A 21,507-nucleotide genomic window follows, 5' to 3' on the forward strand; every position below is an offset into this window, starting at 1 on the left:
ATCTCTTTCAGAATTTTCTACAGTTTATTGTGATCCACACAGTCAAAGGCTTTGACATAGTCAATAAAGTAGAAATAGATGTTTTTCTGGAACTCTTCTGCTTTTTCAATGATCCAGCAGATGTTGGCTATTTGATATCTTGTTCCTCTGCCTTTTCTAAAACCAGCTTGAACGTCTGGAAGTTCATGGTTGATATATTGCTGAAGCCTGACTTGGAGAATTTTGAGCATTACTTTACTAGTGTGTGAGATAAGTGCAATTGTGCAGTAGTTTAAGCATTCTTTGGCATTACTTTTCTTTGGGATTGGAATGAAAACTGACGTTTTCCAGTCCTGTGGCTACTGCTAAGTTTTCCACATTTGCTGGCATATTGAGTGCAGCACTTTCACAGCATCATGTTTTAGAATTTGAAATAGTTCAACTGGAATTCCATCACCTCCACTAGCTTTGTTTGTAGTGATTCTTCCCATGGCACACCTGACTTCACATTCCAGGATGTCCTGCTCTAGGTGTGTGTGAGTAATGACACCTTTGTGATTATCTGGGTCATGAAGATCTTTTTTGTACAGTTCTTCTGTGTATTCTTGCCACCTCTTCTTCATATCTTCTGCTTCTGTTAGGTCCGTACCATTTCTGTCCTTTATTTTGCCCATGTTTGCATGAAATGTTCCCTTGGTATCTCTAATTTTCTTGAAGAGGTCTCTAGTCTTCCCCATTCTATTGTTTTCCTCTATTTCTTTGCATTGATTGCTGAGGACAGATCTTTCTTATCTGTCCAAAAAAGGACATCTTTTTTGGGTGTTAGTTCTAGCAGGTCTTGTAGGTCTTCATAGAACCGTTTAACTTCAGCTTCTTCAGCATTACTGGTCAGGGCATAGACTTGGATTACCGTGATATTGAATGGTTTGCCTTGGAAACAAACAAGAGATCATTCTGTTGTTAAGACTGCATCCAAGTACTGCATTTCGGACTCTTGTTGACTGTGATGGCTGCTCCATTTTTTCTAAAGGATTCCTGCCCACAGTAGTAGATATAATGGTCATCTGAGTTAAATTCACCCATTCCAGTCCTTCTTAGTTTGCTGGTTCCTAGAATGTCGATGTTCACTCTTGCCATCTGTTTGACCACTTCCAATTTGCCTTGACTCATGGACCTAGCATTCCAGGTTCCTATGCAATATTGCTCTTTACAGCATCGGACCTTGCTTCTATCACCAGTCCCATCCACAACTGGGTATTTTGCTTTTGCTCCATCCCTTCATTCTTTCTGAAGTTATTTCTCCACTGATCTCCAGTAGCATATTGGGCACCTACTGACCTGGAGAGTTCCTCTTTCAATGTCCTATCTTTTTGCCTTTTCATACTGTTCATGGGGTTCTCGAGGCACGAATACTGAAGTGGTTTGCCATTCCCTTCTCCAGTAGACCACATTCTGTCAGATCTGTCCACCATGACCCGCCTGTCTTGGGTGGCCCCTTACGGCATGGCTTAGTTTCATTGAGTTAGACAAGGCTGTGGTCCATGTGATCAGATTGGCTAGTTTTCTGTGATTGTGGTTTCAGTCTGTCTGCCCTCTGATGCCCTCTCTCAGCGCCTACCGTCTTACTTGGCTTTTTCGTACCTTGGATATGGGGTATCTCTTCACGGCTGCTCCAGCAAAGCTCAGCTGCCGCTCCTTACCTTGGATGTGGGGTAACTCCTCTCGGCCGCTGCCCCTGACCTTGGACGTGGGGTAGCTCCTCTCAACCGCACTCGTGTGCCATCCCAGCCGCCATGCTTGTGCTGACAGCAAATGTCTGATGTAACTGGGAGAGTTGGTTGTCTCTACTTGCTTGGAAATACCATCTCAGAAGGTAGCAATCCTTCAGTGTTAAAACTTCATAAACATCAGATTGAGATACCCTAATTAGTATGGAGACCTGAAAAATGTGCATACCTTGAAATAACAGTGTTCACTTTGAAGATAGTGATGGTGTATATTTAAATCCAAAAAGAAAGAGCAAAGAAAAGAGTATTTGTTTGAATTTTGTAAGTTTTTCAAATGTATTTCCAAAGGTCTGTAACTAAACATTATATATTTGTCCCAAATTAATATTTATTTCTAGTCATTTGGTTCTCCTAAAATCACAAGGAAGAAAAGCGCTGCAGACTATTCTCCAACAACTGGAACCTGTCAGATGAGCCCAGTTGCTTCTCCCACAAGCTCAAAAGAACAAGAAAACAGAAATGGACCATCAAATGGTTAGTTGAACATTCTTTTCTGCTTATTGTGAGATTTTTTCTAGGTGTTGGTTAAATTGGAATTTTGATTTAATAATATGTGAATCCTGCAGCAGCTGATTTTTGTCTTTTTTAAAGAATTCAACATAGAAAAGACTAGAATATAGGTAATACTTTGGACATAAATGTAAACTCTAGGCAGTTACATTAAAATGCTGCTGCAGACTTTGTTACCTTACTTTCCCATCCATTAAATAGAAATTATGGTGTGACTGCCTTCAGCCACTATCAATTATAATAGTTTAGCCCCTTAACAAGTTAACAAGCTATCTATCATGTGCATAAATTAAAGGGCACATAATTCAGGTAATGCACTACACTTTAATACTTCTAAATGTTATTTTTATTCATGTTGTCCATTGAGTTTTATCCACATTTCCTGTGTCTTTATAGCTTGTTTTATTTATTGTATTTCATTCTCTTCTGTTACTATTTTAAGTGCACTTGCAAAAGGTTTGTATAATTACTGTTAGAGAATAATCTAATTTTAATATGAAATTCTTTATTTTAAATTATTGTTAGTTTAATTTTGACCACATATATTTCTTATCCTCTGGTAGTTTATTGCTAAAATATTCATTTAAAAGATGCAGGAATCTAGATTTCATAGGCTTAATTTTTAATATTGTAAAAAAGTCGTGAATCAGTGACCTGTCAAGTTTCTATAATATGAAATATTAAGTAGGCTTAAATTGAAAAGAATATATTTTAGATATACTGTGATTAGCCTAATTCATATTTATTGTAAAACATTTGAGTGCTAAGTATATACTGGAAGCTACAGAGAAACAAAGAATTCTCCTCATTTTACCTAATTTGTTGTAATGAAACCTATAATGAGATCTTAACTTTTGAATGACTTTAATCAGGTGCTTCTTAATCTTAAAGCTATCACTGTTAAGTTTGCTTTCACAAAAATACATGAAGATGTAGATGTCTTCTTCAAGCTCTATAGTTCTGGGTTGTTGTTTTTTCTTTAATTCACTTGATACACCTTTTGTTTAAAATGAAAAATTAGTGCCTTAGATATGGAACATCTCTATACTGAAATGTGAATAGATTTTAAGTGGATACGTACTTAATTTCCATATTGAAATTAAATATGGACTTAAGGGAACATTTCTTTTGCCCATAAAAAGATTGGTCACATGATCTCAGTTGACATTTAAGTGGATAATTATCACCGGTTATAGTACTTGGTAAGCTCTTTTTTGAAAAGTCATATAGCAGGAGTTCCTAGAGTGCTGGTAATATTCTGTTTCTATATGATGGCTATGCTGGTTCACCCTATAATTATTCATTAAACTGTACGTATGTGTTTTATGTATTCTTTGATATATAGTTCTCACACAAGCCTCAAAATAGAATTCTGCCTAGGATCTTGTAGCAGATTATGTCATTTGTAATCATTATATTGATTTTCCTAATATGTCATCTTATTGTATTTTAAAAATAGAAAAGCTTGTCTTACAAGTTCTAAATGAAATTATAACTTCTGTTAACAGCGTTACTTTTTAAGTATTGTACAAAACACAAGGTACAATTTAAATAAGCACTTCTGCTTAAAGCACATTTTCAAAGACATTTTAGGTGCTCATCTGTCTCATTTATTCTCCTGCCCTTCCCATGTTTACAGTACTTCAGCCACCCTTATTTTCTGGCTATTTGTCAATCATGCTGAGCCTGTTGCCTCCACAAGAACTGCACTTGCACTTCTTTCAACCTGGAATATTCTTCCTCCAGGTATTTATATGTGCTTTCTATGTTCAGTGGAATTACATACTATGTGAACAGGTGGCAATATTAAATTTATTTACAATTATAAAAGGAAAAAAATCTAGATATAAGTCTTCCCTCTACTTAAATTCTACATAGCCCTCAAATGGAGTGACTGCTTCCAGTTTATACAGTGAAGATATGCCTACACATACACTCTCCCTCTCTCTCATTTGTCATTGTGTATATTGATTACATTTATGTATGGTTGTGTGTGTGTCATTATACTGCCCTGCCCCTTAGGAGGGGTCATCCCCGTCCCTGCTGCTGCTGCTAAGTCGCTTCAGTCGTGTCCGACTCTGTGCAACCCCATAAACGGCAGCCCACCAGGCTCCCCCATCCCTGGGATTCTCCAGGCAAGAACATTGGAGTGGGTTGCCATTTCCTTCTCCAATGCACGAAAGTGAAAAGTGAAAGTGAAGTTCCTCAGTCATGTCCGACTCTTAGCAACCCCATGGACTGCAGCCTACCAGGCTCCTCCGGCCATGGAATTTTCTAGGCAAGAGTGCTAGAGTGGGCTGCCATTGCCTTCTCCTATCCCCGTCCCTACCACTTGGCAAATTTTTCCAAAGTAGTATCCTTTTTAGAGGAGAGAAAAGATGGTAAAATTTTGTGTTCCTTTACTCCTAAGAATGCACTTGTTTTTTAATAGTTGGGGTGGAAGGATAAACACCAAATTTGACAGTCAAAGAGAGTACTTGTAAAATAGACAATAGATGTGTAGAAATCACCCCAGATTGTAGCAGTGTTAACAGCATAGACAGATAAACAGATGGAGTATATGATAAAGCAGTAAAGGAAAGTAATGGATAGAATAAACTCCAACATATGTCAAATAGGAGTTCCACAAGAAAGAAGAGAAAAAGGAGCAGAGGCAGTAGTCTAAGATATATGAACTATCAGGTTTTCGTAGTTGAGGAAAGATGGAAATTTCCAGATTAGAATAACATGCTTTGTCTGAGCAAGATGAATTAAACAAACTCACACCTAATCATATCATGATAAAACTGCAGAACATCAAAAACAAAGACAAAATTTTAGCGACAGGCCGACATTAGACTTCTCATCAGTATCTATAGTCTGTGGCAGGAAATGGAATAATACCAACTGAAAATCACATCTGAAGTTTTCATTCAGGAAGTAAGAATGAAGTAAAGGTATTTTCATTCAGTCTGAGAGAATTAACCATTCACAAATACTCCTTGAAAGATTATTAAAGAATATTCTTCTGTGAGTACATGCTCATAGTTCAGTTCAGTTCAGTTCAGTTCAGTCGCTCAGTCGTGTCTGACTCTTTGCGACCCCATGAATCACAGCACGCCAGGCCTCCCTGTCCATCACCAACTCCCGGAGTTCACTCAGACTCACGTCCATCGAGTCAGTGATGCCATCCAGCCAACTCATCCTCTGTCGTCCCCTTCTCCTGCCCCCAATCCCTCCCAGCATCATAACTGAGCCTCAAATAAAGGAATGGAATGCAAAGAGCAGTGGTAAAATAATAAATTAACAAGCATGTTGGTAAATCTATAAACCTAGTTATAAAAATGTGATTACCAATTCTGCTGACTATAAAGCAAAAGAGGGGGTTAAAAACAAGTACTAATAGACCATAAGAGCTTGGAAGATATATGTGGAAGCAGGAAGGAATTACAAATATAAGGTCCTTGTAATCTTCAGGGAGCAGATGGAATATCTGTCAGTTGAACTTTTAATTGTGTTTTTGTTTACTTGCCTTTAAAATGGGGAAAATAACATCTACCTCAGGATTGTTATAAGAATTAAAAGAATTAACATACAAAAAGTACTTAGAACAGTGACTGGCATATAGTAAGTGTTTAATACATATTTTCAGTTCAGTTCAGTCACTCAGTCGTGTCCAACTCTTTGTGACCCATGGATTGCAGCATGCCAGGCTTCCCTGTCCATCACCAACTCCCAGAGCTTACTCAAACTCATGTCCATTGAGTTGGTGATGCCATCCAACCATCTCATCCTCTCTCGTCCCCTTCTCCAACCCACTTGATTCTTTCCCAGCATCAGGGTCTTTTCCAGGGTTAGTTCTTTGCATCAGGTGGTCAAATATTGGAGTTTCAGCTTCACCATCAGTCCTTCCAATCAATATTCAGGACTGATCTCCTTTAGGATGGACTGATTGGACCTCATTTCAGTCCAAGGGACTCTCAAGAATCTTCACCACCACCACAGGTCAAAAGCATCAATTCTTTGGTGCTCAGCTTTCTTTATAGTACAACTCTCACATGCATACATGACACTGGAAAAACCATAGCTTTGACTAGATGGACCTTTGTCTAGATGGACCTTTGTTGGCAAAGTAATGTCTCTGCTTTTTAACATGCTATCTAGGTTGATCATAGCTTTTCTTCCAAGGAGCAAGCATCTTTTAATTTCATGGCTACAGTCACCATCTACAGTGATTTTTGAGCCCCCCAAATAAAGTCTCTCACTGTTTCCATTGTTTCCTCATCTATTTGCCATGAAGTGGTGGGTCCAGATGCCATGATCTTAGTTTTCTGAATGTTGAGTTTTAAGCCAACTTTTTCACTCCTCTTTGACTTTCATCAAGAGGCTCATTAGTTCCTCTTTGCTTTCTGCCATAAGGGTGGTATCATCTGCATTTCTGAGGTTATTGATATTTCTCCTGGCAATCTTGATTCCAGCTTGTGCTTTATCAAGCCTGGCATTTCACATGATGTACTCTGTATATAAGTTAAATAAATAGGGTGACCATATACGGCCTTGACATGCTTCTCTCCTGATTTGGAACCAGTCCATTTTTCCATGTCTGGTTCTAACTGTTGCTTCTTGACCTGCATACAGCTTTCTCAGGAGGCAGGAAAGGTGGTCTGGTATTCCCATCTCCTGAAGAATTTTCCAGTTTATTGTGATCCACATAGTCAAAGGCTTTGGTGTAGTCAATAAAGCAGAAGTAGATGTTTTTCTGGAACTCTCTTGCTTTTTCAATGATCCAACAGATGTTGGCAATTTGATCTCTTGTTCCTCTGCCTTTTCTAAATCCATCTTGAACATCTGGAAGCTCTTGGTTCACATATTGTTGAAGTGTGGCTTGTAGAATTTTGAACATTACTTTGCTAGAGTGTAAGATGAGTGCAATTGTGCGGTAGTTTGAACATTCTTTGGCATTGCCTTTCTTTGGGATTGGAATGAAAACTGATCTTTTCCAGTCCTCTGGCCACTGCTGAGTTTTCCAAATTTGCTGGCATACTGAATGCAACACTTTTACAGCATCATCTTTTAGGATTTGAAATAGCTCAACTGGAATTCCATTACCTCCACTAGCTTTGTTAGTAATGATGCTTCCTAAGGCCCATTTGACTTCATATCCCAGGATGTCTGGATCCCAGTGAATGATCATGCCATCGTGATTATCTGGGTCATGAAGATCTTTTTCAAGATCTGTATCATGACTACACAGAAGAAGATAGTTCTTCTGTGTATTCTGTCCACCTCTTCTTAATATCTTCTGCTTCTGTTAGGTCCATACCATTTTCATTTTTTATTGCGCCCATGTTTGCATGAAATGTTCCCTTGGTATCTCTAATTTTCCTGAAGAGATCTGTAGTCTTTCCCATTCTTTTGTTTTCCTCTATTTCTTTGCACTGATCACTGAGGAAGGCTTTCTTATCTTTCCTTGCTATTCTTTGGAAATCAGCATTCAATGGGTATATCTTTCCTTTTCTCCTTTGCCCTTAGCTTCTCTTCTTTTCTCAGCTATTTCTAAGGCCTTGTCAGACAACCATTTTGCCTTTTTACATTTCTTTTTCTTGGGGATGGTCTTAATCCCTGCCTCCTGTACAGTGTCACGAACCTCTGTCCATAATTCTTCAGGCACTTTGTCTATCATATCTAATCCCTTGAATCTGTTTATCACTTACACTATATAATCGTAAGGGATTTGATTTAGGTCATACCTGAATCGTCTAGTGGTTTTTCTTACTCTCTTCAATTTAAGTCTGAATTTTGCAATAAGGAAATACATATTTTAGCTATTTTTATGAATATTATTATCAAAGACATCATATGATTTATTATAAAGGGGTAGAACAGTAAATTCTAGCTTCTTAAAAAACTAAGAGTTGGTATAAGAATATTAGTATTAATATAGACCAAAATAGTTATTATGACAAAAGGGCTTTATTGCAAATAATAGAACTTTTTTCCCATAATGAAAGAATAAAAGATTCAGTACCAGGAAAGGAATCCTGAACCTATGTGCATGAAAAATAAAAACTCAAGCAAGATGTGACAAAATAGGACAGTATTATAAGGAGAAATTCACAAGTCCTTAATCATAGTAGGCTATTTTTTCAGAAACTGATAAAATAGATTTAAAAAGTTAGGAATGATGGAGATAGTTTATGTGTTTGTTTTTATTGTCATTCAAACCATACGTTTTCTTCCAGTTTTATTGAACTAATAATTGACATATTGTTTAAGCTGTTCAACATAATGATTTGACTTACATACATCATGAAATGATTATCACAGTAAGTTTAGTGAACATCCATCACCCATTTCACTTTCTGCTGTTGTTCTTTAGTCTCCCAGTTATGTCCTACTGTTTGCTACCCCATGGGCTGCAGCATGTAGGCTTCCCTGTGCTTCACCATCTCCCAGAGCTTACTCGTTTCACATAGATATAAATAAAAGGAAAAAATTTTTCCCTGTGATGGGAGCTGTTAGCTTTCTCTCTTAACAGCTTTCATATATAACATACCACAGTATTAATTATATTCATTATGTTGTATGTTACATACCTAGTACTTATTTGTCTTATGACTAAGGGTTGTACCTTTTGACTGCCTTCATCTCATTCCTCCTTCCCACTACTCTGTGCCTCTAGTAGTATTCCATAGTGGCTGCACTAATTTATATTCCCACTAGTAGTGCATAATGATTCTCTTTTCTCCATATCTTTGTCAACATTTGTTGATTCTTCTCTTTTTGATAATAGCCATTCTGACCACATATGAGGTTTGGTTTGTATTTCCCTGATTATTAGTCATTTGAGCATCTTTTCATATGCCCGCTGGCTATCTGTATATCTTCATTGGAAAAATGTCTGTTGAGACCCCCTGCCCATTTTATAATCAGGTTGTTTGGTTTTTTGATGTTAAATTGTTTACGTTCTTTGTATATTTGGGATATTAACTCCTTACTAGACATATCATTTTGAAATATCTTTTCCATTCAGTAGACAGTAGTTTCCTTTACTATGCAAAACTTTTTTAGTTTAATATGTTTCCATTTATTTATTTTTGCTTTTGTTTCCCTTGCCTGAGAAGATAATATCAAAAAAAAATATTACCAAGTCCGATGTCAAAGATCTTACTGCCTATGCTTTCTTCTAGAAGTTTTATGGTTTCAGGTCTTATATTGGAATCAGAGTATGAAACTCTAGTTTTGTTCTTTCTCAAGACTGGCTATTTGAGTATCTTTTTTGTTATAAAGTATAAAATATTTAGAATTGAGTGATAATAAAAACATGTCAGCACTTAGAGGAAAAAATTTATACCTAAACATGGCATGATAATGAAAGCATTCATAGTGGGTTCACATTTATCAATGCATATATTTTAAAAAGATGACTGAAAACTAAAAAGCTGAACATTCAACTCAGAAAGATAGAAAAAGAACAATAGAACAAACCATAAAAAGTAGAAGAAAATAGGAAAAATATAAATAGAAAAATATTACATAGAAATTGTTCGATTAAAAGAATAATAGGATCTCATTCACCTCTTAGCCTACAGACTCCAACTTGATCTGCAATAACTCTTTTAGAAAAAAAATTTTAGTATGTGACATCTCAGACAAGTAATTTTAAACCTCTCTGGGTCAAAGTTTTCCTCAATTCTTAATTCCTGGTTTGGGACCAAAAGATCCCTGAGATGTGCCAAGTATAAAGTATATTTATCAAGAAGCAGCATGATACTGGCCTAAACCTGCTTGAACTTTAAATTAATTTGTTAGTAAATAATCATAGCATCTTGGCTAATAGAATAATCTTTGTAGCTAAATGGCTGGATTTAGATCCTGACTGTACCACTTACTAGCATTGGAGCTTCAGATAAATTTTATGACCATTCTGTGCATTTGTTGTTTCATCTGCAAAATGGGAGTAAGAATGACTATCTCAGAGGTGTGCAAATTAACTAGTTAATATAATGTAACATTTAAAACAGTGCCTGGCCCTAAAGGCACTTCATCATCACCATTGTTGATTATACTTCTAAACATTATTATCATTATTATCTATTGAAAGATATCCTCATTAGTTCAAGAAAGGGCTTCTGGGAGCCTTACCAGAAAGTCCAAATACAATTTTTAAAGCAGTCCCGATTCAGTGATATTACATTTATCACCAGTGTTTTGTGAAACTACATTTAAAGGGAATCAAGTACACAATTATTGGAGAAGGAAATGGCAACCCACTCCAGTGTTCTTGCCTGGTGAATCCCAGGGACAGGGGAGCCTGGTGGGCTGCCGTCTGTGGGGTCGCACAGAGTTGGATACAACTGAAGCGACTTAGCAGCAGCAGCAGCAAGTACACAATTATTAATCATATATAGTGTAGCAAGGAAGAGTACGTAGAATCCACAGTACTTTAGTGTATGTTAATTGGTAATAACATGGAATGAAATAAGGAAAAGTGATTATTAAATAAGTGAAAAACTCTTGGTGTGATAGAGTCCACTCAGTACTCTTTGATAACTGATCCAAATGTTATTCTTTGAGACATTAAAATTCCTCCTAGTTAGCAATTGAAATGTCTATTATTTAAAAGCATAAATCCTGGGTGCTTCTCTGATGGCTCAATGGTAAGTAATCTGCCTACCAATGCAGGATACCCGGGTTTAATCTCTGATCTGGGAAAATCTCACATGCCTCAGAACAACTAAACCTGCGCCACAACTTCTTTTTTTAATTTATTTATTAATTGAAAGATAATTGCTTTGCAGACTCTTACTGGTTTCTGCCAAACATCAACATGAAGCAGCCACAGATATATACATGTCCCTTTCCTCTTGAACCTCCCTCTCATCTCCTTCCCCATCCTACCCCTCTAAGTTGTTACAGAGCCCTGGCTTGAGTTCCCTGAGTCATAACAGCAAATTCCTATTGGCTATCTATTTTACGTATAGTACTGTAAGTTTCCATGTAACTGTCTCCATACATCCCATCCTCTCCACCCTCACCCCCGTCCCTTGTCCATAAGGCTGTTCTCTATGTCTGTGTTTCCACTGCTGCTCTGCAAATAATTTCATCAACTTTTGCACCTGTACTCTGGAGTTCAGGAACTGCAACTACTGAGCCCTCGACCCGTAACTACTGAAGCCTGTGTGCCCTAGAACCCGTGCTTCGCAGCAGGGGAAGCCACCACAATGAGAAGCCCTCATGCAACTAGAGTAGCCCAGTAACTGCAGCTAGAGAAAAGCCTGCACAGCAACAAAGACCCAGTACAGCCAAACATAAATAAGTAAAATTATATATATATAAAAGAAAAACAAAACATAAGTCCTTCCATGAGAAGATTGAAATTAATGCTATTAGTTATGTTTTATAGTTTGTGATATCTGACTAATCCCCTTATAATATCTGAATGTTTAGAAAGGCCTAAAACACCTGGTGAAAATTCAAATAAAACAGTCTTTTGCTGTTTCTCACCTAGCACTACTGACTGCTTGTTCTAAAAATGTGAAAAATAATTAATTACAGGTTAAAAGAACAAAGTAATATGGTGGAACTTTATTGAATGGAAATAGCTTAATTCAAAATTCAGGAAGTTAGTATTAATCTTTAGGCAACGATTAATACTGTTTTATGAAATAAAAGTATATAATGTATTTTTCATTTGTAGTTTTTCTATTAAAAACACTTTTTTTGAGAGACAGATTTTAATGAACTTACTTCCCCAAAGTTCTCCAAAATCATAAGTAAAATATTGTTACTCTTTTCCCCATTCATCTTTTATTAAATAAACTCTTAACCATATTGACTTATTCTATTTGGAATTTAAGGATACCAATAAATCAAATAATGAAAAGTTAATAACAAGAGGTAACTAGGACTTTAGCAAAATTTCTAGACCTGCAGGTTTTTCTGTTTTGGGCATTAAAGACTATTATGAGATAAAAATTTAGTTATGACTTATTTTTTTGAGAGAAGGCATAAGTTCCAAAGTAACAATGAGGGAAATTATTGTTAGTTTCTGAACCACCTCAGTCAATGAAATTGTAAATTTCCTCTAGAAATAGAAGCAAATGAGAGTAATGGAGTACAAATTAAATGAAGAAAAAAATGTAAACCAGCAATGGATAGTCTGTTCCAGACAATATATTTTTTAATGTGTTAATAAATCACACTTAAATTTTAAAGAAGTTGGCTTCATGTTATATGCGTATTTGATTTCATCTGGAAGTATTGGATCCTCCTGCAGTATTATCTAGAACTATGCCATCCAGTACATGTACATGTTGAACATGTGGAGTGGGACTGATCTGAATTGAAATGTGCTATAAGAATACACACCAGATATTAAAATCTTAGTTTGGAAAAAATAATATATATAATAATTTATGTAGATTGTGTGTTAATATAAGAATATTCGGGTATATTGGGTTAAATCAAATATTCAAATTTGACTTTTGCCTTTTATAAAAATTTTGTTAGTAGATTTTAAATTAATAAGTGACATTATATTTCTTTTGGAGAGTATGAGCTTGTTTTTCATGGTGCATTGTACCAATTTTTTAGAAAAGTAGTAACTGCCAGTTGTTGAGCAAATGGAGGTATATTAAAATGTGTAGTGAGAGAAGGTGCCAATGTTTGTATTATAAAAAATGAATTTTCTTCACTGATTTTCATTAGTAGTAATGAGTTTGGATTATTCATTCATTTGCTTCTTTATTCATTCAGTAAAAGGCCAGTATATGTAAAACACAGAATCTCTAACTATGCTAATGTGTCCTCAAGTATGAGGACTAAGTCAATATGCACTTTTAAATTGAAGTTTAAAAGTTGATTTACAATATTGTGATTTACAGCATAGTGATTCAGTATTTTTGCAGATTATATTCCATTGCAATTTATTAGAAGATAATAGGTATCATTCCCTGTGCTATACAGTGTATCTCACTGTCTTAGATGTAATTATCTGTGTCTATACATCCTAAACCACTAATTTGTCCCTCCCCTTTTCGCTTTCCCTTTTGGTAACCACAAGTTTGTTTTATCTGTGAGTCTGTTTCAGTTTTGTATATACATTCATTTATTATCTTTTAAATTCCACTTATAAATGACACCATGCAGTATTTGAAATATCTTCAAAGGCATTAAAGGTATTTCCAAGAGTTTACTAAATCATTTAGCATTTAAGCAGTCAGGTACTTTTGTCCCTAAAATTATATTTGATTTACTGTGCTATCATGAGCTCACTATTTTCTAGATATTAGTATCAACAATCCCTTGTTGTTAACTGTGAGACAAAAAAATAGGAGTTAAATAATATAAACTGGAAACTTTAATAATTTTTATTAAAATATTTGATGAAAGCATCCTGTATAAAGTAAAGTTTATATTATTCAGTTGGGTTTATCTAGTTTTTCTTTTTAATATACCAAGCCCCAATAGAAATTTTATTCAAAAGATTGTTTCTTCTGTATAATATAATCCATGAATAAAAAATTAGAATGGGAAAAAAATAAAAAATTAGAATGGGAAATAAAAAAAGAAACAAAGTACCTATTGCAAAGTTCTTCACAATATTGCAAAAATTTTCCCATAAATTTCAGGATACTTTTTCATTAACTACTGTTCTTTCATTTGTCTACCCTTTTATTTTTTATTTAAAATTTGGTGATCTAAATTCTATTTAAAGTTTGACAATTTTGCTTTAACTTTATGTTCCTTTTATTGCACACATAGGAAAGAGGGAAAACTTGAATCACCTCAGTATAAACAAAAGAATGGAATCTACTATGCAAGACAATGAGTAAGTTTGTTTTTGCTGAAATAATATACATGTGTCTTAAAAAGGTCATATTTGTTAAAGTGATGTTTTAAGATAAATCATTTCTTTTGAGAAATGAATGGTTTATAGAAATGTTTATAGTTTATAGAAATGAATAAAAAGTCTGTGGAACTATTTTTTCTTAAAGAAGTAACATACTTTATTTTTGATGTGTTTTAACAGTGTTCATATGATGGTGATATGTATGCATGCATGCATGCTAAGTCGCTTCAGTCATGTCCAACTCTGTGCGACTCTGGACAGCAGCCCACCAGGCTTTTCTGTGCACAGGATTCTCTAGGCAAGAATACTAGAGTGGGTTGCCATTTCCATCTCCAATGATGGTGATATATGATACCTTAATTTTAATAGCCATTTAGCCCAGTTCTCCCAGCCCATGCTTAAGAAACTAGCTTAGGGTAAAACTGAGGAAAACACCCTCTTTGGATGGAGAAGTAATATATTAATTTACAACATGAGACCATAAGACCCCAATGGATAGATGCCTCATTTTCCTCATCTTTACCCATCCATCACACTGTATGGCACAAAGAAGATACAGCTGGAAAAGTAATGGATGGATGGAGAAGTAATATTTTAGAACATAATGCCTAAAAAATAACTGGTTCAGGAGCTAGGAACATAGTGAAGCCAGCAGAATGAGGAATCTAGAGGAACCTAGAAGGCTTATTGGCCATCAGTCAACAATTTTCATATTGGCCTGTCAATAGTGCCTTGAATGAAATCGTTTTGTGTAGAAAGCTACCGCCTGTGTATTCTGGAAAGAATATTTATATCTGTTCACTACGACTTGAAAAATTGAAATAAGCAGAACAGGGAGTTGAATTTTCATAGTAGTTCATGTGTTCAGCTCATTTACTTTTCCAGCTGTATCTTCTTTGTGCCATACAATGTGATAGATGGGTAAACATGAGGAAAATGAAGTATCTACCCATTGGGGGCTTATGGACTCATGTTGTAAATTGATATACCTTCCCTGACTTAGAAGTGGGTTATAGGTTATGGTTCAAAATCTTATTTATTTAAATTGAAGTACAGTTGATTTACAGTCTTGTATTAGTTTCAGATGTACAGCACAGTGATTTAGTTTTTTATATGTGTGTGTGTATTCTTTTCAGATTCTTTTCCATTATAGGTTGTTACAAGATATTGAATATAGTTCCCTATGGTATACAGTAGGTCCTTGTTGTTTATCTGTTTTATATATAGTAGTGTGTATCTGTTAATCCCAAACTGCTTATTTATCCCTGCCTTCTTCCCCCACTTTTCCCTTGATAACCATAAGTTTATTTTCTATGTGAATGTGTTTCTGTTTTGTAAATAAGTTCATGTCATTTTTTTTTAATTCCACATATAAGTGATATCATATGACATTTGTATTTCTCTGACTTGACTTCAGTTAGTATCTCTAGGTCCATCCAATTTAAAGGGCATTATTTCATTCTTTTTATGGCTGACTGATACTCCATTGGGTTATACCACATGTTGTTTATCCATTCATCTGTCAGTGGACACTTAGATTGCTTCCATGTCTTGGCTATTGTAAATAATGCTGCTATGAACATTGGGGTGCATGCATCTTTTTGAAATAGAGTGCTTTCCAGATATATGCCCAGGAGTGGGATTGCTGAATGATATGGTAACTATTTTTAGTTTTTTAAGGTGCCTTCCTACTGTTTTCCATAGTGGCTACACCAGTTTACGTTCCCACCAACAGTGTAGGAGGTTTCCCTTTTCTCCACACCCTCTCCAGCATTTGCTATTTATAGACTTTTTGATGATGATCATTCTGAGCAGTGTAAGGTGATATGCACTGTAGTTTTGATTTGCAATTCTCTAATTAGCAACGTTAAATGTCTTTTCACGTGCCTGTTGGCCATCTGTATGTCTTCTTTGGAGAAATGTCTATGTAGGTCTTCTGCCCAGTTTTTGATTGAGTTGTTTGTTTTTTTGTTAGCGACTTGTATGAATTGTTTCTGTAATTTGGAAATTAAGCTCATTGGTTCCCTCATTTGCAAATGTTTTCTCCCAGTCTGTAGGTTGTCTTCTCATTTCATTTATGGTTTCCTTTCCAGTGCAAAAATGTATAATTTTAATTATAGCATATTTGTTTATTTTTGCTTTTATTTCCATTACTCTAGGAGACAGATCCAAAAAAAATATTGCTGTGATTTATGTCGAAGAGTGTTCTGCGTTTGTTTTCCTCTAAGAATTTTATAGTATTGAGTCTTATATTTAGGCCTTTAATACATTTTATTTTTGTATATGGTGTTAGGTAATGCTCTAGTTTCATTTTTTACATGTAGCTGTTCAATTTCCCCAGCACCACTCATTAAAGAGACTGTCTTTTCTCCATTGTATATTCTTGCCTTCTTTATTGTAGATTAATTGACCATAACTGCATGGGTTTAGTTCTTGGCTTCCTATCTTTTTCCATTGATCTATGTGTCTGTTTTTGTTCCAGTACTTGACTGTTTTGATGAGTGTAGCTTTGTAGTATAGTCAGAAGTCAGGGAGTCTAATTCCTCCAGCTCTGTTCTTTCTTAAAATTGCTTTGGCTATTCGGGTTTTTTGTGTTTCCATACAAATTTTTAAAATTATTTGTTATAGTTCTGGAAAAAATGCTATTGGTAATATGATACAGATTGCATTGAATCTGTAGATTGCCTTGGGTAAGTATAGTCATTTTGACAACATCAATTCTTCCAGCCCAGAAACATAGTATGTTATGTCTTTCTATCTGTTTATGTTGTCTTCAATTTCTTTGAATTCAGCATCTTATAATTTTTGAAGTAAATCCTTAGGTAGGTTTATTCCTAGGTATTTTATTCTTCTTGATATGATGGTAGATGGGATTATTTCTTTGATTTCTCTGTCTTTTGTTGTTAGTACATAGAAATGCAACTGATTTCTATATTTTAATTTTGTATCCTACAGCTTTACCAACTCCTTGATAAGCTCTAGTAGTTTTCTTGTGGTGTCTTTAGGATGTTTTGTATACAGTATCATGTCATCTGCAAACATTGACAGTTTTATTTCTTCACTTCCAGTTTGGATTCCTTTTATTTCTTTTTCTTCTCCAATTGCTGTGACTAGAACTTCCAAAACTATGTTGAATAAAAGTGGCAAGGGTGTGTGGTTACTGATCTTAGAGGAAATGCTTTTAGCTTTTCACTATTGAGTATGATATTAGCTGTGGATTTGTCATATATAGTCTTTATTATGTTGAGATATGTTCCCCTGTGCCAACTGAGAGTTTTTATCATAAATGGATGTTGAATTTCATCAAAACCTTTTTCTGCATCTATTGAAATAAATGAAATTTATTATTCAGTTTGTTAATGTGTGGTGTATCACATTGATTTGCTGGTACTGAAAAATCTTTGCATCTCTGGGATAAATCCCATTTGATTATGAGGTATGACCCTTTTAATGTATTGTTGGATTCAGTTTGCTCGTATTTTGTTGAGGATTTTTTCACGTATGTTCAACAGTCGTATTGGCCTGTCATTTTCTTTTTGTGTGATATCTCTGTCTAGTTTTGGCATCAAGGTCTTGTTGGCTTCACAGAATGAGTTTGGGAGTGTTCCTTCCTCCGCAGGTTTTTTAGTTTCAGAAGAACAGGTTTTAAATGTTTGATAGAATTCACCTGTGAAACCGTCTAGTCCTAGACTTTTGGTTTTGGGCAGTTTTTAAATTACTAATTCAATTTCTGTACTTATGATTGGTCTGTTCATATTTTCTATCTTTTTCTGGTTCAGTCTTGGGTCTGAATAATTTTTAAACCATTTGAATGAATCTTAGAATGCATTTTCCATACAAATTGTGTTGTAATTTGTGGTTAAGACCTCATTTCAGGCTACAAGTATATTTTTTTCATAATGTAGGTAATGTATAGTATTAATCAGTGGTAGTCTGGGTAAAAAAAAAATATGGAGAATGCCACATAGAGTATAATAGGGACAAAAATAAGAGTTTATCAAAGAGGTCTCCTAGTTTGACATCTGTATATATCACCTGTACCCCTTTATCTTTTTATAGCTGCTTTCCCTAGTCATACTCCCCCCAGTCCAAATATTTTTATGTGCTCTATCCCACAAATAGTTTTGTTATGAATTACTACTCCTCCTTCCTTTAACCAAACTTCTAGCTTCCTTGGTGAAACAAATTTCAGCTAGATACTAAGATAAAAACATTATTTTTTAACTCACTTAATATATTTTAAAATAGACAATAGATGTACATAATAGAAACTCAAATTGTCCAAAAGGATATATAGAAATCAAGTGGCAAGCAATGATTTTTGAATCACGTATATTCTTAGATTTCCTTTATTATTTTATAAAACCATTCAAAAGACTTATATCTTTTAAATCTGACTTATATCTTTTAAATCTGAAATTAAACTATTTCATGCTTTTAGATAAGTTTTAAGTGATTATAACATTTTATGATTTGTTTTGGCAGTTGTATTAGATTACAGTTTTCCAGAGAAAGAGAAAGAATAGCAGATGTGCATACATATAGTAGTGTAATAATGAGAATGAAATATAGTGTGATATAATAATTATTGATTAATAGTGAATTGTATATAATTACACATATAGATAGACTTACTGTGAAGAATTGACTCATGCAAATACGGAGGCTAAGTCCTACAATGTACCGTCAGCAAGCTGGAGACCCAGCAAAGCCAGTGGTGTAATTCCAGTCCAAGTCTAAAGGCCTAACCATCAGGAGATCCAGTGGTGTGAATCTCAGTTCAGGGGCACAAGAGCAATGTCCCAGCATGAGCAGACAGGCAGCAAACTCAACCTCCCATCCTCTACTTTTTCTTCTGTTCAGAGCCTCAGTGGATTGGATGATACCCATTCACATTTGGGAGGACAATTTACTGAGCCAGTAAACAAAGACACAGGAGCCTGGTGGGCTGCAATCCATGGGATCGCAAAGAGTTGGGCACGACTGAGCGACTAACAATTACTAAACTAAGACAGTTACATAGTAATGATTTTCTAACTCCATCATCCTATTAATTGGCTTTTTTTTAATTCATGAATTCTCTTTGTATATGAAATATGTATATTTCATTATATGCAATTTTATCACATCTACCACCACAGTCAAGGCCTTTTTTTAATTCATGAATTCTCTTTGTATAATGAAATATGTATATTTCATTATATGCAATTTTATCACATCTACCACCACAGTCAAGACATAGAATAGTCCTCTTTGCTATATAAAGTGTATTTTCAATCACTGGCTTATTCTCTTGTAGGCAAAAGAGTAACTTATTTCTATACTTATCCAAGTAAAGCCTTTTTAATAGTAATGTTAGGCTAGAATCAGGTTCTGGTTTTTTTTGTTTTTTATCTATACAATTTAATTGTGACAATTAACCACATTTCAGAACTCTGGTTTTCTCTTTACTGTATTTTAAGTATTTGATCATATGTAAGAATACTGACTTATGTATCACTTTCTGCTTAAATGAAGGTCTCTGGGTAACTTAGTGGAAAACATTTATTGAAAACATTGGATGAAGGTATAATTATGCTTATATTCTGTAGGCAATCAAAGACTAAGAGGGAGACAAGTATTTACTTTTATTTTCAACTGTTTAAAATTCTGGACAGAAAAAAATGGAAACTTTCTTCCAAACATCAGTATTAAGATAAGCATGCTCACTTTCACCACTAGTATTCAATATTTTACTGGAAATTCTAGCCATAGCAATTAGATAAGAAAAAAAAGTAAAAGGCATCCAATTGAAAAAGAAGAAATAAAACCATCTGTTTTTGCAGATAACTTGATCTTCTTGATCCTACATAGAGAGACTCCTGAAGAATGCACAAGAAGCTGTTAGTACTAATAAACAAAGTCAGCAAAATTACAAGGTATAAGATCAGTACACAAAAATCCATTGTGTTTCTATACACCTGCAGTGAACAGTTTGAAAGAATTGAAGGAGGCAATTCTGTTTATAGTAGGATTTAGAAGAATAAATCCTTCCTGGTTTCCTTGATGGCTCAGAGGGTAAAGTGTGTGCCTGCAATACTGGAGACCTGGGTTCAATCCCTGGGTCAGGAAGATCCCCTGGAAAAGAAAATGGTAACCCACTCCAGTACTCTTGCCTGGAAAATCCCGTGGACGGAGAAGCCTGTTAGGCTACAGTCCATGGGGTCGCAAAGAGTCGGACATAACTGAGTGACTTCACTTCACTTCACTTAGAAGAATAAAATATCTAGGAATAAATTTAACCACAGAGGTGAAAGACTTTGTACACTGGAAATTGTAAAGTATTGCTGAGAGAAATTGAAGAAGACCTAAATAAATGGAAAAACAATCTGCTTTCATGGGCAGAAGATTTAATATTGTTAAGGTATCTGTACCTCTACCCAAAGTGATCTATACACTTAATGTAATGCCTATCAAAATTCCACACCGTGTAAAAAATTATTCAGGCATAAAAATGATTGAGGTTCTGATACATGCTGTATAGCATGATGAACCTTGAAAACATGGTAAGTGAAATAAGCCAAATACAAAAGGACGAATGTTATACAATTTCAGTTATGTGCAATATCTAGAGTAGGCAACTTTAAAGAGAAAGTATATCAGAGATTACTAGAGGCTAAGGGCTATTGTTTAATGTTTTGGAGTTTCTGTTTGTGGTAATGGTAGTGGTTTAGTTGCTAAGTCATGTCTGACTCTTGCGACCTCATGGACTATAGCCTGCCGGGCTCCTCTGTCCCTGGGATTCTCTAGTCAAGAATACTGGAGTGGGTTGCCATTTCCTTCTCCAGCAGATCTTCCTGACCCAGGAATCGAACCCAGGTCTCCTGCATTGCAGGCAGATTCTTTACCAACTGAGCTACAAGGGAAGCCTAAAATAGTTCATTGTATTTGTTTTAGTCTGTGGTAATAGAATGGTTTTGAAAATAGATAGTGTTGATGGTTGTAAAGTTTTGTGAATGTAATTAATACCACTGAAGTGTACACTTTAAAATGGTAAAATGACAACTTTTATATGTTATATATATATATATACACACACATACGCACACACTACAATAAGAAAAAATTTTGAATTGAAAAACAACTACAGGGACAACATGAATATACATTGTTTAACAAGATGGTAGCTCAGACCTTACAGTGAGCTCAGTCCTTACAAAAACATTAAAATCACAGCTCAGTTCAGTTCAGTTCAGTCGCTCAGTTGTGTCCAACTCTTTGCGACCCCATGAATTGCAGCACGCCAGGCCTCCCTGTCCATCACCAACTCCCGGAGTTCACTCAGACTCACGTCCATCAAGTCAGTGATGCCATCCAGCCATCTCATCCTCTGTCATCCCTTTCTCCTTCTGCCCCCAA

The 21,507-nt window shown here is 35.3% G+C and overlaps 1 protein-coding gene across 5 annotated transcripts in view; it reads left to right on the forward strand.

Moving 5' to 3' along the window:
• ITGB3BP (integrin beta 3 binding protein (beta3-endonexin)) overlaps positions 1 to 21,507 on the forward strand; it is a 106,643-nt gene that overhangs the window by 44,940 nt on the left and 40,196 nt on the right. For all 5 annotated transcript variants that reach the window (XR_824728.1, XM_010833900.1, XM_010833899.1 and 2 more), the window contains exons 3-4: positions 2,105 to 2,240; positions 14,022 to 14,088. Coding sequence is in view for 4 of the 5 variants with exons in the window: in XM_010833900.1 (XP_010832202.1) it covers positions 2,105 to 2,240; positions 14,022 to 14,088 (203 nt within the window). In the remaining variant the exon portion in view is untranslated. The remainder of the gene's footprint in view (positions 1 to 2,104; positions 2,241 to 14,021; positions 14,089 to 21,507) is intronic.

The sequence above is a fragment of the Bison bison genome, unplaced genomic scaffold (assembly GCF_000754665.1).
Source record: "Bison bison bison isolate TAMUID 2011002044 unplaced genomic scaffold, Bison_UMD1.0 scf7180017863957, whole genome shotgun sequence".
NCBI classification, from domain to species: domain Eukaryota; kingdom Metazoa; phylum Chordata; class Mammalia; order Artiodactyla; family Bovidae; genus Bison; species Bison bison.